The 24,908-nt window shown below is 41.7% G+C and overlaps 1 protein-coding gene across 17 annotated transcripts in view; it reads right to left on the minus strand.

Moving 5' to 3' along the window:
• jakmip3 (Janus kinase and microtubule interacting protein 3) overlaps nt 1-24,908 on the minus strand; it is a 471,349-nt gene that overhangs the window by 148,778 nt on the left and 297,663 nt on the right. For 15 of the 17 annotated variants that reach the window (XM_068052708.1, XM_068052695.1, XM_068052694.1 and 12 more), the window contains 6 exons: nt 20,986-21,117; nt 18,163-18,198; nt 9,722-9,781; nt 5,842-5,970; nt 3,292-3,420; nt 1,407-1,490 (listed from right to left, as the gene is read on the minus strand). In XM_068052708.1, the coding sequence (XP_067908809.1) occupies nt 1,407-1,490; nt 3,292-3,420; nt 5,842-5,970; nt 9,722-9,781; nt 18,163-18,198; nt 20,986-21,117 (570 nt within the window). The remainder of the gene's footprint in view (nt 1-1,406; nt 1,491-3,291; nt 3,421-5,841; nt 5,971-9,721; nt 9,782-18,162; nt 18,199-20,985; nt 21,118-24,908) is intronic. The other 2 variants (XM_068052701.1, XM_068052700.1) reach the window with 1 other exon arrangement.

The following is a 24,908-nucleotide window of genomic DNA, read 5'->3' on the forward strand; positions in this document are numbered from 1 at the left end:
TTCCGTCTTTGGTGTAGATCTTGTGCTGAGGGTATGGCCTCCGTGACATTCCTGTCCCTCTTCCCTCTCCTGTGCCCTCATGATGCCCAGGGCTCTGTCCTTCCTGCAGAGGGTGTTGCTTCACATCGTCACTAAGCCCAAAATCTGAGAGACGTGCCCCCATTGTCAATTGTTGCCTTCCTTATGCTCAGGCGGCCCACCAAATTGTGTTTAGCAACCTTTCCCCCTCCTCTTATGAATCCACAATGCCAGGAGGGTGATGACCCCCTGCACTGCCTGAACGCTTGCTGCTCAGTTTCCCCGCCACCTGTGCTCAGCCAATGGCTGTTTCCTAATGGTCGAGTTCCCCTCTGCACCCTTCACCCTTTAGTGAGACCCAGCTAATTCCCTGGGGCGGCCAAGACTGGCTCCGCACTGTGCGTCCATCTCCATTCACCTGTTCTGTCCCAGACAGCACGTGCAGGCCATGTACCTCCACGAACCGAGCTCTCAATGAGCTCTTTAACAATGATAATTGGCCTTCTCAATGGTTCAGGCAGAAACTCGTGGCTGCCCTCCCCCTACCTGGTGAAACTGGCCAGCCCTGGGAACGGCATTGGGAAATGAGCGCACTCGCCGGCGCTCGAACGTTTGTCCCTTTCCCGCCCCCAGTGGGGCCTGGAAATTCAGCCCTACATGGTAGCTTTTGAAAGGTCGATATGACAGACACACTGCACACAAGAGTTTTAATTGTACAGATACTAGTCTGAATATCATGGAAACAGAATTATTTCAAAATAATACTGTCCAATTCACAGGGCACTATAAAGAAATTATTGCCTGATTGTAAACTGGGATTGTAACAAATTAACTCTTACACTGCATATAGGCTTGGGAAATTCTTATTTCTTTGGACCAACCATTTTTTTTTCAAAATAAGAATTGCTTCCAGTTTAGCAATACAAAACAGAACCTAATGGTACAGTAATTAAGCTACTGAAATCTTCTCAGTGTAAAGATGTGACTAATACACCACAACGTTACTTTCATTTGCTCTTTTTCCCATCCTCTATTATATTAGTTTTTACATATTTCTAACAACCTTATCCTTCTATTCTATTATTTTTTGATTAAAGGTAAATTTTAAATGTTTTCCTCTGGTGGGAGATGAGGTAAAATATTAGCCTCTAATGTTTGAAAAAAGTAGATCCAAAGGCCAGTTTTTAAGGCAAACAAAACCTAGAACTCTGAAAGTTGGCCTGGTTATACACTGGACGTGATTTGTGAATCTCCGAGATGATTGTACATCAAATAGAATTCACTGGCATTGGACACACTATCAACAGGTTATTACGCTCAAACAAGATAACTCATTATCACCCAGCAAGGGTTAAAAGCCTGTTTTATGTCATGCAATTAATTATTACCTGCCCCTGTTGTGCAAGAGCCTTCTCTAAATCTTCAATTTTAGTTTGATACCTGTGGTTTTCTGCCTGTAGTTGTTCACGAGTCTAAAAGGAGGATAAAAAGAGGGGTAAGGTGAACAATATTTTATGCTACAGTCATTTTTTACAGCATGTCAGTATCAACACTCTCAGCTCAGATACAACTTAATAGGCAGAATTTTACCGTCCCCCCGGGTGGCAGGCTTGGAGGTGGGAGTCCGGTAAAATTCCGGGGAGCCGTGTCAGGGCAGCTCCCTGACACAGTCTCACCGCTGGGGAGGTTTCCCAGCAGCTGCTCCGCAGGAGCTTGGCTGCCTGCCAAATGGAGGTGGGCAACCAATTTGAATGATTAATGGCCCAATTAAGGGCAATTTTCCTGGGCCGCTAGCATTTTGCCAGTGGCGGAATGGCACCACGTCGTGTGGGGAGGCCGCCAGCTGCATGGAGGCAGCATCCTAGTGGTGAGGGGCCACTGCAGCTGGAGGCTTCATGGCACAGAGAGAGCGCCACTGGCAGCAAATGACACCCTCGTGACCACAACACTGCCATTCTCTGAGCCCTGCCAGCTTGGCCCATGTAAAAATGTATTTAATGCTCACCCTTCAAAATGGAGGCAGCCTCACATTCTCCTTGCTGCCTCAGCAGCGGCCTACTCTCTCAGTGCCACTGCGGAGACTGCAGAGCTGCTGGCCCTCTAATTGGGCTGGGAGTGTGGAAGGCCCACCCACCGTCCTTAATTGGCTGCTTCCCCCACCTGTTGGCTCTTAATTGCCTCCTCCTAGCAATATAGCGGTAAAGTCTCATCTCCCACCCAAGTGTGCCAGAAATTTACCCCAACGACAGGACCTCCATCGCTTTGGCAAAATCTCGCTCAATGTGCCCATTTGGAAAGTGAAAAGCTCTCTACTTTGCTCCACCAATATGCCTCAATGTCTATTGCACACAAACAACCAATACTATGGTCCTCTTGATTCTTCCATTTCTAATACACACCATTCTTTTTTGCCTTGATGGTTGAAAATAAAGAATGTATAAAGTAGCAGAGGAATGACTGGTGAGGCTAGTGTTTGATGTAAATTTAGCTCAGTGTTGCTGACCATATATCCCATTTGTAGTGGCAGCACCAGTGAGTTATGAAGGACAGGTAAACAAGAAATGAAATGAATGAGAGATTTGAAAAAGCATATTGTGTTACTAATCGAGAAATGTAGATTGCAGAAAATCCAAGCTGCTTTAGAAAAATATTCTTGTTTTGGGCTTGAAAAAAATTGGATGGAACTGAATTTAGAAATCTCTTGTAAATGAAGCGAATCAGTTAATTATTTTGATATAAATTGCTGACCAATCACATACATAAATAAATACTGCACTAACTGGACACAGTATAGTAACTACATTGCAGGGCAGCGTTTACTTTGCTGGGGCTTCATGCAAACATTCAGCTTGGGATCCCTACATTTTACTAGACAATGGTACCATACCATCTACTTTTCTAGTGGCAAATCAGTAAATGTCTGATTGTGGAAACCCATATTTGCAATGTCACCAATTAGGAATAGAGGCAAATAAAAGCAAAATACTGTAGATACTGGAAACTTAAAATAAAAACAGTAAGTGTTGGAAATACTCAGCAGGTCAGGCAGCATCTGTGGAGAGCAGAACAGAGTTAACGTTTCAGCTCTGTGACCTTTCATCATAACTGGCAAAGGTTACTAATACATTTCTAACTGATGCCAGTTCTGATGAAAGGTCACAGACCTGAAACGTTAATAATGAACACACAGAGGAAAATATTCCCACTGTGATGAAACAAAATTTCATATTTCTTCCCACATTCAATATGAAGTCAGATTACTTCCATCAATACCTTAACTTCTCGTTCAGCATCCAAGGTTCCACCGACTTGCTCCTGTAGCAAAGCGTATGCCCTCTGTAAAGCCTGATACTCCATGGTCAGCTGACGAAAGCGAAGTTCAGTCTCCTCTTTTGCCATTCCCTAAATACAAAAATAATGAACACATTCTGAAGTTTCAGTTATCTACCAGCTCAATCATATATTGGTCAAAAAGTATGCATCTCAGTGAATGTTACACTGTTGAATTTTAAGTAATAACATCCGGGAAGGTGTTAAAGTATGAATACCCTATTTGGTTCATTATTGTCAGTTTATTGTGAAACTTTTAACTTCCCAAATGGTGTAACATCTTAGTGATCGGATTTTTTCCAGCAGAATTTTATGTTTCATTTAAAAGTGACACTGATTTCAGGGGGACTGGGTTGGCATAGAGCACTTGAAAAGTGTTAGCTGTTCTGCCAAAGCAGGAAACAATGCTGATTTCTGATTTTAATTACGCCATTAGACGAGCTACTAAGCTGAGTTAAGGTGTTTTCCACCAAGAGGGATTGAAAATTGAGAGATGTTGCATCTGCAGTAGTATCACATAATTCAAAAGCATTCAATACAACATCTACAAAGATCTGGTTATGTGTGCAATACAAGAACACAAGAAATAGGAGCAGGAATGGACCATATGGCCCATCAAGCCTGTTCCGCCATTCAAAATGATCACAGCTGATCTTAGGCCTCAACACCTTCCTGCCCACTTGCCATATCCCAATCTGTTCACCACAAAATGGCATGTGAAAAGAAATGAAGTAAATAAGAACAACAACTTGTATTTATAAAACGCCTTTAATGTAATAAAATGCCCCAAGGCACTTCACAGGAGCTTTATAAAGCAAAATTTGACACCACGTTGCATAAGAAGATTTTAGGGTAAATGGCCAAAAGCCTGGCCAAAGACGTCAGTTTTAAGTAGTGTCTTAAAGGAGGAAAGAGAGGTAGAGGGGCGCAGAAGTTTAGGCAGGGAATTCCAGAGCTTAGGGCCTAGGTAACTGAAGGCATAGCCACCAACACTGGAGTGATTAAAATCAGGAATCTTCAAGAGGCCAGAATTGGAGATATCTCGGAGGGTTGTGACAGAGATTACAGAAATAGGGAGGAGCGAGGCCATGGAGAGATTTGAAAACAAGAATGAGAATTTTAAAATCGAGAAGGAGAATGACATCTAGTATATCTATATATTGATATATAATTTACATCACATATCCACACACTTGTTTTCCATTACAGAGGGGTAAACATTGACTTTGTGCAATTGTGCAAAATGAGTGAACCATTGCTTTGCTCACAATTTTTATTTCCAACACTGCTGACTCGTTATCACCTGCTTTACACTATCATACAAAATCTGATCTACCCCACTGTCTGTATCCAAAAATATACTTTTGTTTTACAGGCACATTTATTTATACTGCTGCAGTGGGAAAAGAGAGCACAAATTATTGTGACTTACTGCATTATAGTGACAACAGACAGTGACAAAAAGAAATGGGATTGGAGATGGGTAGGTAGGTGAGGTGGTGAGATGAATAATGGACCAGTGAGTGATCGAATGAAAGCAGCTAAACATTCAGCAGCAGTAGCTGCATACATAATGGCCAGCAACTGGAGCAGCCATTTAGCAATTACTGGGGAATAGGGCCACAGCAGCCAAGACAATACTGCCATTAAACAGAAGGGGCTGGCAAGTTGAGTGAGCCTCAAGTACCCAACCCATAGTACTTGGCAAAAAACAGAAGGGGGTGTTGATGGGGGGGGGGGGGGGTGGTGGGTGGTGTAAAACCCAAAAACATGGGTTTCTGTGGGCCCCATGTTAGTGCAATTTATAATTACTAAGATAATTGCCATTGTTTAGGGAATGCACTGCTACAGTGCCACTTGGTGGCAAACTATGAGTACTAAACTTAGAATTGGCACAAAGAGCTGGGCCTAGAAATTGGTTTGCACCAGCCTGCCAGCATGAACCGGTAATGGTCCCTGTGCAAGAATGGGTAGGCCCGATATTGGGCCTCTGGCCTAATTTACTTGAGAATAGCAAGCTGCAGATTACCGGTGGGCATCCCCAGTCAGTGCATGGACAAAGTTGCCTTCAGGTAGGTCCTGGGAGAGTGGGAGAAGCAATCAGGAAGGAGTGGGATTACCAACAGAAATGGGGAAGTAATTGGGAGGGAGAAGGTAAATTGTAATCTGCTGACAGTACTTTTAAATTTAGTAACTGAAAAGTTTTACATATTCATGATGCTTTTTAAAATAAGTGCAAAGAGTATATGTTAAGGATAATATATGAAAAAAATCAATCAGTGTTAGTTGAGAGGAAATCACATGTTTTTTTGTACTGTTTATCCATTCAGTTCACAATTTTCAAACAAATCTCAATTGAAAAATAAATTATACATATAAAGTTATACATAATTGAAAATAAAAATATTAATTGGAAACACTCAATTTAATGGTGGCTGCAATCTCTACAAAAATCTTTTTTTTTAAAGAAAGGATTGATCTGATTTCTGTCACCTCATCCAGATCATCTTCAGGAGTACAAGGGGTTCGATCCGTCTTGTCAGTTTGGTATGAAATGGATGAACCATCGGAATCAAGCGAGGCTTCGTCATCATAACCAAAAAAGGTCTCTACAACTGGCTTCTGTAGATAACAAAGTTAAAACTTATTAATGTGTGGAGCATTTGTAAGAGAATTGCAAAAGCAAGTGAAACAAACTTTAATTAGCATATTTTTCAACAAGTATCCAAAACCAGAAACAAACTGTATCCCATTACCTTGAAATTTCTATTGATTTCTGCTTAAAATATTAGTAAGAACATCAGTGTTTTCTTGGAGACTTAGCGGGATTTCACCTCCCTCTTAGGACTCCACTGAATACCTGTTGCCTAAGGGGCCTTGGCGCAAGGATTTTTTACCAATTATTCTCATGATCCCTAATTTAGGAATATTAGGAATGTAACACTTTTAGAATTAAGTTCATATTTTGTATCTTTCATTTCTTCCATAGGGTGGCAGCACTGAGCATTCCTAACATTTCCATCGCTGACCATGGAATTTGACTAGTTTTCAATAAAGTTTGGAATCAGGTATTAAACTAATTCTTGTTTTATTTACTTGAGTAGAATGTAGAATATCTGAGCATTGTAGATCTTTTAGTAACAGTCAAAAAATGTTTAAAGAATCGCTACTTAATATTTTCTTAAATGTAGCATGGTTAAAGACATTTCTTATTTTAATGAACGAAACTAAAACTAAATAATTTGGTGCTTTGTCATTTTCATTTTTTTTACATCTTCAAATAATCAAAGTTTTAAAGTTATTTAAAAATCATATATTTATCAATCCTATCATAAATATGAGCAATGTTTTTTGTTAAAAATATTACTTTTAGTCGTAAAAATGTAATGGCCATTTTAGTGTGTAGCCCAGATATTAGAAACTGTTGAGACACTTGCTAATCTTCTATATCCCAGGTAGATACCTGCCCACCTACATCCTTTGTGAATGCAGTTAAGTAGGATGTTTTCAAATGATCTTTAAAGTGATATATCAATCAAAACAGAAATATTTTTAAATAAACTTTACATGAATAGTTTGGGACACTGCATTTTGAAAATATTTTATGGGAGTTCTTAATGTTTCTGTTATTAAATACGACAAGTACTGTATTTAAGGCTTATATTCACAATGACAACTGCACATTTCCTTATCTGCCTAATTGCCATTAACCTATATAAAGTTCTATGATATAGATTGTATAAATCTCTTTCAGATCTTTCACTAGAAGTAATCCAATAAAAGGCAGATGCTGATACACTGGAGCCAGGGTTGAACTTCGTAAGTGCACTTAAGAAAATGTCCACAGGTCATTCTATCAGTCAGGATTTTATGCAATGAACCAGGCCGACAGGACCAGATCTTTGTAACATCTTGAAACAACTCCCATTAGTTCTGTAACAAAAGTTGAAAATGCATTGCAGATCAAATAACATTTAAAAGAGAAAATATGGTCAAGTTGGAAATTTTCAGCATTTCTTTTTTCAGAATTAGAACACTCTCAAGAGTTTCCTTTTAAAAATCTCTGATCAGTTCTGTTGTTTATCAGTGAGTGACAGGGTCAAACACTAAGGTCAAATGCACCTGATTCAAAAACAATATTCAAAGCACCTGCAACCTTGTCTAATTTATAGGGAGGATAAAAATCCAGTTTTATTTCATTTGTGAAAGGAAACCCACCATTTTGCTAGAGGTTCAATGGTTTTCAATTTAAAAACCAGTAATTTGCTCTAATCGGTACATTTGACGCGGTGAGATTGATTTTTCTTATCCTAACACTCTGTCTATTTTAGTTTCTGGGGCATTAGGTTGAGGAAAGAGAGGCAGAAGCCTGTAACATTCTGTCTCTGACCCCTTTACATTTGACACACATTTCCTGGGGCATCCCTGGCAGGTGAAGGAAGCTCCTACCTGCTACTGGTGGGACTATTTGAATTTTATATAAAGGACTGAAATTCTGCCAGTAGAGCAGACCAACCCAAGGAAAGTGGACATTAGAGGTGGGTTCTGACCATTCAAATCAGAGAACGTGTAAATGTCCATAAAGGTAAGAAGGTGAATTTTTCAGAACAGATAGATTGCATTGCAGAGCTAGTAGCCATTTGGCTGCTGTTTCCAACATCAGTTATCAGGCCTCCGTTTCACTGCCACTGTATGCTGCTTAAGACTGATAGCAGCATACAATTTGGAGTGAGTGCCAATTCTCAAACAGTAGTCCTGTCTGGCACTTACCATAATGGTTTAAGAGAGTTGAACCCAGGAACACAGCCAGATTCAGCCAAAGCGAACACAGACACCCACTTAAAACATATTGTCTAACTCATTCAGAGGCAAGGGCAGAGCAGGAAAACTGCCCTCCTTTTCTCTAAAAAAAGCTTAAACTATTTGACTTTGCCATCTTCATTTACAATTGTGGTGCTTAAGGTTCTATTTCCCCATTGAAATAATAGTTACTATGTGAAAGAGACAAATTATTATTAAGGATGAGATACCTGGACACTTGGAATCTATGATTGGGCAGAGTCAACATGGATTTGTGAAAGGGAAATCATGTTTGGCAAACCTGTTGGAGTTTTTTGAGGGTGTTACTTGCAGCAACGATGAAGGAGAACTGGTGGATGTGGTGTATTTGGATTTTGGGAAGGCTTTTGATTAGGTCCCACACAGGAGGTTAGTAAACAAAATTAGGGCACATGGGATTGGGGGTAATACACCCGTATGGATTGAGAATTGGTTAACAGACAGAAAGCAGAGAGTATGAATAAATGGGTCATTCTCAGGATGGCAGGTTGTTCCTAGTGGGGTACCGCAAGGATCAGTGCTGGGGCCACTGCTGTTCACAATCTATATAAATGATTTGGATGTGGGGACCAAATGTAATATTTCCAAATTTGCTGACGACACAAAACTAGGTGGGAATGTAAGTTGTGAGGAGGATGCAAGGAGGCTTCAAGGGGACTTGGACAGGCTACGTGAATAGGCAAGATCATGGCAGATGGAATATAATGTGAATAAGTGTGAAGTGATCCACTTTGGTAGAAAAAAACAGAAAGGCAGAGTCTTTCTTAAATGGTGAGAGGTTGGGATGTGTTGATGTCCAAAGGGTGTCCTTGTTCATGAGTCACTAAAAGCTAGTGTGCAGGAGCAGAAGCAATTAGGAAAGCAAATGGTATGTTGGCTTTCATTGCAAGGGGATTTGAGTACAGAAGTAAAGATGTTTTGCTGCAATTGTACAGAGCCTTGGTGAGACCGCACCTGGAGTATTCTGTACAGTTTTGGTCTCCTTATCTAAGGAAGGATATACCTGCCATAGAGGGAGTGCAACGGAGATTACCAGACTAATCCCTGGGATGGCAGGATTGTCTTATGAGGGGAGATTGCAGAAATTGGACCTTTATTCTCCAGAGTTTCGAAGACTAAGAGGTGATCTCATGAAACTTACAAAATTCTTACAGGGCGTGACCGGGTAGATTTGGATAGGATGTCTCCTCTGGCTGGTGAGTCTAGAACCTGGGGACACAGTCTCAGAATAAGGGGCTGACCATTTAAGACTGAGATGAGGAGGAATTTCTTTTCTCAGAGGGTAGTAAATCTGTGGAATTCTCTACCACAGAGGGCTGTGGAAGCTCAATCATTGAGCATGTTCAAGACAGAAATCAATAAATTTATGGATACTAATGGCATCAAGGGATATGGGGAATAGTGGGGATAAATGGCATAGAGGTAGATGATCAGTCATGATCTGTTTGAGTAGCAGAGCAGGCTAAATGGGCCGAATGGCCTACTCCTGCTCCTATTTCATATGATCCTATAAAAGCACAGCCTTTGATTTTACCTTGCTCGACTTTGTAACCTTCTTCCTCTGTTTTCTGTAATGCAGAAGCTTATCCCGGTCCTGTTACCAAAACAGATGAAGGTCATTCAGAATTAAAGTACTTCAAAATGTGCATTCTTTAGTGTAAAGTACATTGACTTTTAGTCACCATAAAATATGGAACAACATTAGAAAATTTTATTCAGGCATCTTGTATTTCAACAGTGATGATTCATTTATTTCTATATATTACTAATACTGATGTTGTAAAAAAATTGATAAAAAGTATCATTCAATACTTTCTGTCAGATTACATTTCAAATCATGTTCTTTAAATGCCAGATGAAATGTCATTCGTTGATATGACTGCACATCATTTCTCTTAAATTTGTTTAGATTCTCACCCCATTGGGTTAATTTTCCTTGCAATGTTTCTTCATTTGAAATCCCTTGTTTTATTTTTACTTTCTATGCTTGCCACTGTAAAGCATCAGCTGCAACAGCGGAAGAAAATTGAACCATTCTACATCTTCTCCGTCTAGGTTATTTAACTGTGTAGGACAAAAATAACCTTTTGAAACAAAATCATGGCAAAAAGGAAAAGTTGACCATAGTACCCATCATGCTCTGCACGAACCAAACTGGGCTGAAAACAAAATCTCCCGTGCAAATTGCAGTATTTCTAAAATAAATCTGTTGAACATGCTGAACTGGGAAACTAAAACAAATGCTATCAGGAAAAACAACAGAGATAGTGCAGGCAAGTGACAGACACAGTATTTTGAATTTATAAAGATTAGGCCTTGGGAAGATGGTACAACTTAGATAAGATGAAGCGTGGTGTTCCAGCAAAATATTTTAAAAAAAAATTCTGGAAAATTGACTGCAGGGAGCTTTACATAATGGAAGATTACTGGAGAAAGCAAAAGAAATATGGACAGCTTTCTGGGCGGGTTCAAATCATATGGTTTAAAGAAAGGGCACAGAATACAATGGGACATTGTGCTTTTAAAAGAAGCTTCATAGGATGGTGTGGCCTGCCAAGGTTCATCCCCTGAAAAGCAGTATAAGAGGGTGAATACATCAGAGATGTTTACTGCAGCCACGAGAGACCAGAAATGCAGTTGAGGGTAAGAAGAACCCGACCGAGCATCGGAAGTAGTCTGCAATCAATGGGAGCTGGCCACCACGGGTGACTGTATGACTAGTTGGTAACATATTTGAGCATTCTAATGATAGATATCATTAAAGCATTCATCTGCTGGGAGTAAAGTAACAAAGCAGCTTTGTTGTTTTTTAACTATTATTTTCTTTTTCTCAACCTGTTAAATTTGTAATCATTTTCTGTAACCATTTTAATTTTTCTGTAATCATTTTAAATCAGTGTCCATTTTAAATCTGTAATCATGGGTACATATAAATTAACCCCATTAACAACCTTTTTAGTGAGTCATCAATTTGTTCCCTTGCAATTTGTGGGTCAAAATGACCAAGAAGTTTAAGTGAGTGTTTAAAACAGGAAAGTCTTACAACTGAGAATGGAAAGTTGGGAACCTTGTTGGTGCATTTGTATAACTGCACCCAATCAAATAAATATCAAAGTTTCAAATATGTTTTGATTTTGAATCCAAATATATTTACTGAGAACCTTCCATTGATCGCATGATACCTGCCTGATTGCTGTAACAGATATATTCATATATTGAAGGACCACTGGTTTTGGTGTCATTGGGATTTGCATTAATTGGACTCTAGAAAATATACTAAGAAGTTATGCTGCCAGGATTTTGGAAGCTAGGCTAGGCAAGGAAGACAATCATTGAGTAAAGATGATGGTGTGCAGAGGCGTGATGGTTCTGGCGATAGTGGGATGGAGTGTGGGGATAAGTACTGAAGAAGTTTTTTGAGGCATTCAAGAGATTATGTGGGAGTAGAAATTAATTTAGTCTTTTTAGAAAGGTAGAAGTAATTTTCTTAAAGTATAAAATGGGTATACATTAGTTTTGAGCATGTCCAGTTGATAGCGAGCAAGCATCTCATGTATTTTAGTGAAGCTCACACAAAGAATTTTTGTAACTGTAATGAAAGAAGTGTCATGAAAAATAATGCCCAATAAATCCAAAAGCCAGAAGTGTAGCATAAAATAAATTATTCAGAGCAGTTACAGATGAACTAGATTGCTGTCAATTTTTCACTTCATGAAATTCATTTTCCTCAGGATCTGTATGAGAGCAAACATTATTTGATGGACTGTAATGAGCTTGACTTGTTTATCGTTAGCTTTCACCAACCTCTTAAAAGCTGCCTACACATACAGAGGCTGGACTTTTATGTCAAGGCGGAGGCCCTGCCACTGGCCAAAAACTTGGGGGTGAGCCCGCCTCCACCAGGCCTGGAAGCCACACAGTGATTTTACATGGCCCAGGCCCTTAATTGGCCTCGGGCGGGATTTCTGCGCCTCTGAGGCAGGATGTCCCAACTTCAAGTCCCTTCAGTCTCAGCAGCGCCACCGGGAGCAGTGGCCACTGCTGGGACTGTACCCAGCAAGAGAAGCAGCAATGGAGGAGGCTCCGGAATTGAGGTAATAGTGTGGGGCCTCACTGGGGACAATCGGCTGGGCCCTGGCAAGGTGGGTGGGAGTCAGTTGAGGGGGAAGGGAATGTGCTCCGCGGGGGCATCTTGTGCCATGGAGCACAGAGTGCCCGATCAGGAGGGCTCCACCCCCAGCCCTCGAGGAGGCCACCAGGTTTTACTGGGCAGCCTCCTGAGATGCTGGTACATTATCAGTGGTGGCAGGAGGAGGCCTTGAAGTGGCAGTTAATTGGCCATTTAATGGCCTTAGTTGGCCTTGGGCGGGCTGGTCGTTTGCTAGTTCCTCCTCCGCTCGTAAAATTACAGCGGGAGCGGGAAGGCGACGGGAACGACACCCGCTGCCTCCCACTCAATTTTACGCCCACACCAAGCCACCAGCCCGCTCCCATGGGGGGTGTAAAATTCTGGCCAGAATGCAGCTGAAGGCTGTTGTGATGAGTACAGATGTCTTACTAATTTGGTAATGGTAGTACCTCATAGTACAAAAGACCTAGAGAGAGACTGGGGCACAAATGGAAAAGTCAAAGGGCTGAATTTTACTCTTGACAGACGGGAGCCGAACACCGACTGAAAGTTCGGTGGCGAACCCGCCTCCGCCTGGCCTGGGGATCTGGTCTACATTTTGCGGTTTAGTTGGTCTGAGGTGGGATTTCCATCTCCTTGAGGCAGGAAGTCCAACCTAATGGAGATATCGGCCAATCACCAGGCCAGCAGCTCTTAGTCCCAGCAGTGAGAACATGAGGAAGGACGGCCCTGGGAAGAGGTAAGTTTTTGGGGCCTCGCTGGGGGAAATCGGTCAGGCCCTGGCGAGGCAACAGTGGTTGATTGAGGGGACGGGGGGCGTGTTGGGTGTTGGAGGTGGCTGGGGCATCGGGGGGCGGCCCTCTGTCGTCCACAGGGTGCCTTCTTTTGTCAGGCGGCTTTTCTCAGGCCAGGGCTGCCCGATCGGCCAAGGGTAAAATCTCCGTGGCAGCGGGCGGAGGCTGTTAACTGGCCACTTAAGGGCTTTGATTGGCCTGGGGCGGGCGGGCCAGTTTTCGTCGCCGCTGCCCCGCGTTAAAGGGCGGTGGAGGCGAGAGCGGGTTTGGAAGGGCCCCCTGAGCCTTCCACTCCATTTTACGGCCCCCCATGCCACCAACCCACTCTTTGGGGGAGTATAAAATTCCAGCCAAAGATTTTTCATTGGTGAGCGCATGTTCCAGTAACTTTGTTCAACAAGTAAAGCTAACTTCTAAAGACAAAGGAACAGACTACAAAGTAAATACAATGGATAAGGGTTTTTCAAGGGCAGGAGAAATAGTGCATAAAGCGTCATTGCTATTTTCTTTTTTTCATTCATGGGATGTGGGCGCTGCTGGATGGCCAGCATTTATTGCCCATCCCTAACTGCCCTTGAGAAGGTGGTGGTGAGCTACCTTCTTGAACTGCTGCAGTCTTTGGTATACCAACAGTGCTTTTAGGAAGGGAGCTCCTGGATTTTGAGCCTGCGACAGTAAGGGAATGGCGATATAGTTCCAAGTCAGGATGGTGTGTGGCTTGGATGGGAACTTGCAGATGGTGGCGTTCCCATGTATCTGCTGTCCTTGTCCTTTTAGGTGGTAGAGGTCACGGATTTGGAAGGTGCTGTCGAAGGAGCCTTGGTGAGTTGCTGTAGTGCATCTTGTCAATGGCACACACGACTGTACATTGATGGTGAAGGCAGTGAATGTTGAAGGTGGTGTTTGGGGTGCCAATCAAATCGGCTGCTTTGTACTGGATTGTGTCAAGCTTCTTGAGTGTTGTTGGAGCTACACCAATCCAGGTAAGTGGAGAGTATTCCATCACCCTCCTGACTTGTGCCTTGTAGATGGTGGACATGCTCTGGGGAGACAGGAGAGGAGTTACTCGCTGCAGAATTCTTAGCCCCTGACCTGCTCATAGCCACAGTATTTATGTGGCTGGTCCAGTTCAGTTTCTGGTCAATGGTAACTCCCAGTATGTTGATAGTGGGGGATTCAGAGGTGATAATGGCATTAAATATCAAGGGGAGATGGTTAGATTCTCTCTTATTTGAGATGACCATTGCCTGGCCCATGTGGCGTGAATTTTGCTTGCCACTTATCAGCCCAAGCCTGACTGTTGCTGCATCTGGACATGGGCTGCTTCAGTGTATGAGGAGTCAAGAATGGTACTGAATATCGGGCAATCATCAACGAACATCCCCATTTCTAACCTTATGATGGAGGAAAGGTCATTGATGAAGCAGCTGAAGATGGTTGGTGCTAAGACACTCCCCTGAGGAACTCCTGCATGATGTCCTAGGACTGAGATGATTGACTTCCAGCAACCACCTTTCTGCTAGATATGACTCCAACCATACTCGGTCAAATGTTGCTTTGATATCACGGGCAGTCACTCTCAACTCACCTCTGGAGTTCAGCTCTTTTGTCCATGTTTGGACCAAGGTGGTCATGAGGTCAGGAACTGAGTGGCCCTGGCGGAACCCAAACTGATCGGCAATGAGCAGGTTATTGCTGAGCAAGTGCCACCTGATAGCACTGTTGACAACCCCTTTCATCATGTTGCTGATGATTGCAAGTAGACTGAAAGGGCAGTAATTGGCTGGGTTGGATTTGTCCTGCTTTTTGTGGACAGGACATACCTCGGCAATTTTTCACATTGCCAGTGTTGGTGCTGTACTGGAACAGCTTGGCCAAGGGCATGGCTAGTTCTGGAGCACAAGTCTTCAGTACTATTACCGGGATGTTAACAGGGCCCATAGCCTTTGCAGTATCCAGTGCCTGCATTCGTTTCTTGATATCATGTGGAGTGAATCGAATTGGCTGAAGACTGGCATCTGTGATTCTGGGGACTTCAGGAGGAGGCTGAGATGGATCATCCACTTGGCTCTTCTGGCTGAAGATGGATGCAAATGCTTCAGCCTTGTCTTCTGCACTGATGTGCTGGGCTCCCCCATCACTGAGGATGGGGATATTTGTGGAACCACCTCCTCCAGTTAGTTGTTTAGTTGTGCACCACCACTCAGGACTGGATATGGCAGGACTGCAGAGCTTAGAACTGATCCGTTGCTTGTGGAATTGCTTAGCCCTGTCTATCGCATGCTGCTTCTGCTGTTTGGCCTACAAGTATACAAGTAGCCCTGTGTTGTTGCTTCACCGGGTTGACACCTCATTTTGAGGTATGCCTGGTGCTGGTCCTGGCATGCCTCCTGCACGCTTCGTTGAACCAGGGTCTGTCCCCTGGCTTGATGGTAATGGTAGAATGGGGGATACGCTGGGCCACGAGGTTACAGATTGTGGTTGAATATAATTTTGTTGCTGCTGATGGCCCACAGCACCTCATGGATACCAGTTCTGAGTTGCTAGATCTGTTCGAAATCTATCTCATCTAGCATGGTGGTAGTGCTACACAACACGATGGTGGGTATCCTCAATGTGAAGACGGAACTTCATCGCCACAAGGACTATGCGGTGGTCACTCCTACCAGTACTGTCATGGACAGATGCATCTGTGACAGGTATATTGTTGAGGACGGGGTCAAGTAGTTTTTTTCCTCTTGTTGGTTCCCTCACCACCTGCCGAAGACCCGGTCTAGCAACTATGTCCTTTAGGATTGGCCAGCTCGGTCAGTAGTGGTGCTACCGAGCCACTCTTGGTGATGGACATTGAAGTCCCCCCTCCAGAGTACTTTCTGTGCCCTTGCTACCCTCAGTACTTCTTCCAATTGGTGTTCAACATGGAGAAGCACTGATTTATCAGCCGAAGGGGGCAGTAGGTGGTAAACAGCAGCAGGTTTCCTTGCCTATGTTTGACCTGATGCCATGAGACTTTATGGAGTCCAGAGTCAATGTTGAGGACTCCCAGAGCAACTCCCACCCGACTATATACCACTATGCTGGCACCTCTGGGGGTCTCTCCTGCCGGTGGGACAGGACATACCCAGGAATGGTGATGGTTGTGTCTGGGACATTGTCTCCAAGGTATGATTCCGTGAGTATGACTATGTCAGGCTGTTGCTTAACTAGTCTGTGGGACAGCTCTCCCAATTTTGGCCCCCAGATGTTAGTAAGGAGGACTTTGCAGGGTCAACTGGGCTGGGTTTGCCGTTGTCGTTTCCAGTGCCTAGGTCGATGTTGGGTGGTCCATCTGGTTTCATTCCTTTTCTAAGACTTTGTAGCAGTTATGATATAACTGAGTGGCTTGCTAGACCATTATAGAGGGCATTTAAGAGTCCAACCACATTCCTCTGGGTCTGGAGTCACATGTAGGCCAGACCAGATAAGGATGGCAGGTTCCATTCCCTAAAGAGCATTAGTGAACCAGATGGGTTTTTACAACAATCGACAATGGTTTCATGGTCACTGTTATGCTATCTTTTTAATTCCATATTTATTGATTGAATTTAAGCTTCACCATATGCTGTGGTGGGATTCAAACCCATGTCCCCAGAGCATTAGCTCTATGTAGACTCTTTGGATTGATATAAAATATTAGGTTGCAGTTAAGTTCTTGACATAAACATGGAGATCTTGCTTAACCACAGGAAGTTTTATAATTTTTTGGCCATAACCTTGTAGAGAATAGATTGTCAATCCACTATGCTGCATACTATTAGAGTCAACTGAGTCCAACAGTAACACATTGTTTTCCATTGTAATTTCCATAATTGAATATTTTTAAGCTTTAAAAAATGCTGTTGGAACAAATAGCGTCGGCCTTTCTTAAGGATTTGCACTTTATTGCCAGGTTTTTGGGGCATATTCATTGTTTGTTTACTGTTGTGGTTGTTTACTATTGATCAGATATGATTATTAAACCAAGGACCTGGGAGATAGACTGCCATTTTAGCATCTTTGCAAAGCTAAAGTTTCAGTACAAATGCGCCTCAAGACATTTAAAATAAATGAGTCAAGGAAGTACTGGTTAATGAGTATGTCTTTGAGGCCAGTCACTTCTCTGAGATTAGGGTTTTGGAGGATATGTTGAAGCTTTTTGTGCCTGATCGTAATTCAAATCTCAAAATTGCTGTAATTTGATTGAGCTTTGAAACTTGAAGTATGATTTCAGATGAATTTTCAACAAAAATGGTACCGAGCAACTCTGACTTATGTACAGATGCTTGACCTGTGGCTTTGTCCTTCTCAAAAGTAAGGACAATGGGGGTTTGAGCCCATATTGGAAACAAGTATAATGATTGTCATTATATAATGGCGCCTGTTTGAAAACCATGCAGTTTGGGGCTGTTCTTAGATATATACATTGGCGAGCAGGCCTGGTACATTGATAGAATTTCCTGCCCTTTTTGTTTGCGGATCTTTACCCAGTTACCAAAACATTTCTGTCTTTTGATAATCCTGTGACACATCTTCCATCTGTAGAGATTCAGAAGGACATGATTCTATACTTGACCTTTGGGAATCTAAAGAAACACCTCCAGCTTTGGCACCTTGGTCCTGCTGAAAGAACAGAGCCAGGGATAGATAGAATTAAAAACAAGAAATGCTGGAACCACTCAGCAGGTCTGGCAGCATGTGTGGAAAGAGAAGCAGAGTTAACGTTTCGGGTCAGTGACCCTTCTTCGGGTTCCGAAGAAGGGTCACTGACCCGAAACGTTAACTCTGCTTCTCTTTCCACACATGCTGCCAGACCTGCTGAGTGGTTCCAGCATTTCTTGTTTTTATTTCAGATTTTCAGCATCCGCAGTATTTTGCTTTTATTTCAGGGATAGATAGAACCTTGTGTACTACCTACTTCGTTAAAAATGCTTCCCAGATACCTAGGATGCCAGGTTTGTTCGAAACTACAACGCCAATGCGATTATGTGTACTTCTCATTTTCTTGAGCTAAAAATACTGGATTGTGTTACTTACTATGACACTCTTGACATAGCCAGCTGTCTCCAGTGCCTAACAAAAGTAAAGATTGCAGTTAAGAATCAGAAAAATTGCATTGGCAATTGAGCAAAAGGCTGGTTAAAAGTACCACATGTGGAAATTTAGTACAGTATCATACTTTTACAGTTTTCTTCCTTGTCGGCTTCACCTTTTCCTCATGTTACAACTGAGACTGCATGTTCCAAATATCAATATTTAAAAGGTTTCATCCATGTGGCAGGAATTGATAAATAAGGACACCCATGATAACAACTTGCACTTATACAGCAGCTTAAATAAAGCCAAAGAACAAAAAGCATTCACCAGACTGGCAAATTGGTTTAACAACAATGGCAACAACCTGCATTTATATAGCAGCTTTAATTAAACAAGCACTTCACAAAGGAAGTAATGGACATTGAGCACGAGATAGGAGACAAGTTGGGGCATATGACCAAAGGCATGTTTGAAGAGGTAGGTTTTAAAGAGACTTTGAAGGTGGGGAAAAATCTGGCAAGACACAAGTGTTAAGGAAATTAATTCCAGAGTGCAGAGATGTGTATGAAGGCCCTGTCAGCAACGGTGGAGTGAGAGTAAGGCACAGTAGACAAGCATTAGAAAAACAGAAGATGCCAGTTGGGACATAGAGCTGGAGAAATTTGCAGAGGTAGGATGCAGCACTGGAGGGATTTGTAAATGAGAACAAGGATTTTGAATTCAATGCTCTGGAGGAAGGGGAACCAGCAAAGAGCAGCTAGGATAGAACTGATAGTTGTATAGGACTAAATTGTGGATAGGATATAGGGAAGAAAGGTCAGGATGAGTGAGAGTTCATGTAGTGCAGAGCTCGGAAGGTCAGTAAAAAGAGCACTGAGAAGGTTGAGCCCAGCAGTGAGGAAGGTGTCGATGAGACTCCAACATGTTACACCAAAAATTGTTCAATATTTGATCTCAATTGTGAGAGATACTAAGCAAAAGGCTTCAGAGTTCAAGCGGGGAGGAAAAGGAATGACTATTCTTCCTAGGTTGGTTGTGCACATCTCCTTGTAAACAACTAAAAAGAAGCATTGTTGGAAGTGAGGGAGCAGTGCTAAAACCTCTTGACTGTGGAAGGTACAAGACAGTGCTAATAGCAGTATAATGAAGGGAAGAAAATAATAAAATGTTATAATACACCACAGTAATCAGTGCAAAGTTGAAGTATTCCATTAGAAATGATATAAAGTGAGATCCAGTGAACATTTATCAAAAGGAAATTAGAGTTTTCCTTAAATATTTGAATAAAGCATAATTACTAAAATGTATTATGTTGCCCTTTGCATGTCCTTTAACTCCAAATTCAGAAGAACATCTAGAATATCAGTGTTCATTTTACACATTAGGTATCTGCATGCATTGTCGAGAAGTTGCTAACTTGTAGTCAAATTATGCTGAATTGTGGGCAACTTATACATTGGTTGCAATCCATCAGGACATGGATTGACTCAGCTGACAGAAATGAGAAATTTGCCTCACCATCATTCTAGACTGGATTCCAATCCATATCCTCACGGCAAAGCATTGGCGTTTGAATCCACAGCAGCACACAATTTCACCACCACTTGATTCTTGCAAAAATTTAATTCCAGAATATCATGAATGAATATACATAAATATTCACAGTCTACCTGTTGCAGTGGGAAACATCTACCTAAAGCTATTACACGTGTACAGACTAGTTTCACCGTCTAGGGGGGATTTCCCTACTGTTCTGTGCAAGGGAACTCAGCATTCTCCAGAGTCATAACAGGACAGAAAAAGAACTGAGACCTGTTGTGTTAGGTCTATCCTGCAATTTTCTACTACTTCCCCCCAGGACGGAATTGAGCTAGGCACGGTCCAACCTAGGGATTTTAATGGGTTAGGAGAGGTTGTTCCTGGCCTCTAAACGCATTTTTCAGCTATTCTCCTTGGTGAACGCCCTAGCCCAGGGGCACCCATGTAGAACCTTGCTGACCCAATGGTCTGTGTTTGTCAAAGGGAAAGCCTGAAGAACATGCAAGCAAGTGGTAGAATTAATTTTAAGAGGCTCCAGATCCCTTGTGAAATGTCCACTTGGGACATTGCTTGACTGGGAGCCAGTGTAGGTCAGCGAGCACAGTGGTGTTAGGGGAATGGGACTTGGTGTGAGTTCAGACATGGGCAGCAGAGTTTTGGATGACCTCAAGTTTGCGGAGGCAAAGTGACAAATGGATTGTCAAGGTTGTAACTTTTAACTGCAGTAGGTGAAATATTCCATTGTTCTCCATTGTGTATTAATGACATGGGGTCAGGATTTTAAGGTTTGTAGCTTTGGTAGGCTTAATAATTTGAGTACTGCAGTTGTAAAGTAGCAATAAAAACCTGCTACTTGATGGTGGGAGTAACAAAACAGCTAAGTCCAACTGTTACCCGTCCTAACATCCAAACATGCACACCTTCCACAGGAGGTTTTAGAACAGCAATTGATGTTTTTCCCCCTCCGAACCCAGAGACAGGGGACAACCGTAGAGTAGCCAATGCTGCCGCAGCTGAGATCAGAAAAATCAGTGCAGACCAGGGTCCAATGCTGGGACCTTCTGCTCTGTACAGTCAGCAACAGCCATTCAAGGAAACCATCTTATTTAACCAGAAATTTTTGGTCATGGGTGAATGAAATTTAGAAGCTGACCATTGCCAATTTACTAATTTTTGAAAAATATCTGAAGCCGAAACTATGTAAAGAAAACAATGAATGGAATGAATCTAAAAGTAATACTGAAGACAGCACGGTCCCTGTGTTTTAGCTAATTCATATATTACCTTGCTGAGATCATCAATGATGTTTTGCTGTTCAATAACTTGCATTCGAAGAAGTTCAATTTCTTTTTCTTCATAACTCTGGTCTAGATCATTTAAGGAGCTTGGTCGACGTATAGTCCCCACTCTTTCCTTCTACACAGAGAATGAACAAAAAAAAGATGAAAATTAAAACACATTTGGAAAAAGTCAGAAAAATAGCACAGTAACCATTCTGCATACTTTTGCAGCCTATTTTGTTATGACATTTGCCTCTCTTTTAAGAATAAATAATAAATGGTTTGATCATTCATAAACCAAGATCCTGTTGCAAACATTAGAGAACAAGTTGAAAATGCCAGCAGTCAGCGGACGATATCATCTAACCCAGGGCGCCTGAAAGGAAGGAATGACCTTACTACTGTGCACTTTTATAAGCTGGGATCTCCACAGCTGCACAGAAATGTCTGGATAAGTTGGTTATTATAATTCCCCAGTTTCAGAAAGAAGTGGAACATGTTGATTTTGTTTTCATGTACATGTCCTCTCTCTCAGAAGGTTGAGATTGATCCATTTTGACCCTTTCCCACAGCACTAAATGAGTTGTAGATGTGCACAGACTTTGACAGTATTAGCAGAGCCACAACATCACACTGAAAATAAGTGAACAGAATTTGCATAACGACAGTAAATGAATGTTACTACTACAGCACTAACGTAATTCATTCTATTCCAAATACTAATTTAAAATGGAATTCAAAAAGATTTTAAATGCATCTCATAATGCATAAGAAAGTGCCAGTTTAGTTGGATTCTTAGGGAAGTAATTAATTGCAGCATCAATGACTATTCCTTTTTGTGAGCTTACCTTGGAGGAGGCAGTGAATGAACTGTGTTCTGATCAATGTACAAGGTGTAACAACCAAGGTGGGAGAAGTGCACTGTCTTTTCTAGTTCCACTTCACCACAGGTCACAACATATATTTAAATGTTTACCCAGTTACCTATACTCGACTCTATCGCAAAATAAAATACACCAATCAGGTTTCTTTAATAAACAACAGAATCAACAAAATTATCAGTTTATTAGCAAACAAGACTTATCCAGTAACAAAGCAAAGCATTAACACACAGACTGAAATATGAAAGTTCCATTTTTAAATTCCGCACACACATACTCACACACACACACACACTGGAAAAAAACACAGAATTTTCTGCAGAGGTCTGTTACAAAAAAGACAAAAGAAAAAAATACTTTGACCAAATACTTGCTAATTCTTGAAGAAAAAAAGAGAAGATATGGAAGAAATCAGTTGTTCCTTTTGGTCTGGCTTCCGGATATACAGAGACGGGTCACTGGGATCTTTTCTAAGGCAGTTCTTTTCAGGCGGTGTTGAGAATTAATCTGGCAGGTTTTTCCAGCTTCTCAGGAGAGATGCAGCACCAGGGATTTTAGCTCTCCCACACTGGATCTTTGCAGGGTTTCTTCAAAGAGGTAGAGAAAGAGGTGAGCAGGGTGGTTTTTCCTTGGCAAGTTGATCTCCAACTGTCTTGAAAACAGTTCACACCCCAACTGAACAGAAAACAATATCCAAACTCCAAACAGAAAGTCAAAATTCTTGACCTCCATAGACCCTGACATGCGGCTTCTCTGTAAACATCTTTCCCAGGTTACCGAGGTCTCTGTTGTTTACTGAGCCCAAAGCACATGATTTCCAGCAAAGGTTGTTTTCAAACAACATCTCAGTGTCCTTTCAGTGAACTGTCAACAACAAAGCAAAGTCCAGCATTTATGAAATCTTCAGTCTTCCAATGAATCCTTCTTCACAATTTAAATACGAGTCTTCAAAAAAATACTTAACAAAAAATATAGAAGCATCTTCATAACAAAGGGCAGGATGTCAGTGCTGGGGGCTGGAACACTCTTCTGTCCAATGTCAGAAACAAGCAGTCCCTCATCAGGTATAGCATGGATTAAATGCAAAGTCCCATTTTCTCTGCCTCAACAGTAGGTAAATAATTGCTCGAGTTGCTATTTACAGTGAAATTATAAACAACTCTCCCTGAATGCATTTACAATGTTGCTACACACAATAAACAAGGGAATTCTTCCTCAATGTATCTCAACTCCCAGCTTCAGAAATGCACCAGCAAATGCATAGGTGTGACTTTGCTTTTCCTACATCATCTTCATTTCTGAGTGAAGCTATCAATCTAGTGCCAATCTGTGCTGAATTATGGATAATTTTTACTGAAGTTCTGTGGCCACTTTAAACAGGGTTCAGAGTACACAAAGTCACTTCACTTATAAGTGATTGTTTCATGATCTGGCACTCTCTGTGGGGATCAGTGCTCTCAGGACGAGTATGTCGGTAAATTATAGAATCAAAGCTGTGATTTTTTTTGTCCATTAATTTTAAATTTTATTGGACAAAGAAAAACTAAGGACTGTGGGTCTGGGATTTGCCAACTTGCAAGCTTTCTTCCCCTTTCAGTGTATAGGATTGTGCAATTATTGCCTTTATTTTTTACAGCTACTTGCTGGTTGTGTAGTACCCACAGACTGATCTACATTCCTTAAAGCAGCAGCCAACTGTTGTTCTTTTATTGGGGCATTATTTGCTTTGAGCTTTTCCAGAAATTTTAATTGGTTTCAGTCAGAATTTGATTTTGCAGCAAGGTTTTTTTGAAGAATGGCTTGCATCTTTTCAATGACTTTTCCTTGGGGATTTTACTTGGCTTTCATTCCAATTTGTTTCACAATTGGATATGAAATGTTTGATTGGGACAAATCCAAAATGTCATTGTTTGTACTTTATGGATCAAATTAATGGGAGAAATTGTGCTTGTGCAAAATTTATGTAAATTTGTAAATCTGCTTTCATGAATAAATATGAAAAATGGATTTTGCACAGTTGCTACTAATAAGAGCTGAGTCATAAAACATAGGCAATTAGCTTGTAAAATGTGATTGTGGTCAAATCCACCTATGAATAACAAAAACAGAAAATGTTGGAAATACTCAACAGGTCTGGTAGCATCTGTGGAGAAACAGAATTAACATTCCAGGTTGATGACCTTTCATCAGGACTTTATTTCAGATTTTCAGCATCTGCCTATTTTGCTTTTGTACCACCTATGTACAATTTTGGTATGTAAGGTTGGGTAGACTGCCAAAGGCAGAATTTGAGGTTTTGTCAGGGAAAGGATGGATTTGAAACTCTTTTTTTAACATTAATGGATAAACATAAGTAAGTGGATGGACCATGGCATTGTTCAGAGTAGGATGCAGAATATCATCTGTCCCTTGCATGCCTCCGATATCTTCATACCATTGACTGTTTTCTGTCTTTTTCTGCTCCTGTGAGTTTCTTCTGGCTGTGTGTGTATCATCTTTTGTTTCTCTCTTTATCATCTTGTTTTGTAATTCTTTCTGTGTCTTTTTCTTCCTTTGTTTTATTCTTTCGCCTTTTCTCCCTCCTGTCTTTTGGCATTAGGAGGTGTGGCGCTGGTTGCTGTTAGTGGCTGAGGAATCTGACCGGGGTACAGGCCAGTTTTGGGATGATGGGTGATAGCAAAACAGCAATTCAAAGGGAGAGAAAATGTACTTTGTTTGCTGGCATAACTGTACACCCCATCTCTTCGCAACTGTTTGACGGCATATCTTTGGTCCTATTGCCTCCACTATCCCTTATCTTTCCCACAGTTCCCTCATTCACACTGTCTGTTCCTCCCTTCAGCTTTGCAATACTGCCGCACACTTGTTTGGCCCTCTTCATTGTTGAATCCCCTCTTACCACCTTTGCAGCCTGATATTGTCCTTTGAGACCCTGTCTCCTGCCCACTCTTTCACTTCTGAATTGGTCTTCCTCTGTTACTTCATCTCTTCCTATCTACTTCACCTTATTCCTCTCCCTTATTCATAATCCCTCTTCCATATTTTC

Source organism: Heterodontus francisci, chromosome 20 (assembly GCF_036365525.1).
Source record: "Heterodontus francisci isolate sHetFra1 chromosome 20, sHetFra1.hap1, whole genome shotgun sequence".
Lineage (NCBI taxonomy): Eukaryota > Metazoa > Chordata > Chondrichthyes > Heterodontiformes > Heterodontidae > Heterodontus > Heterodontus francisci.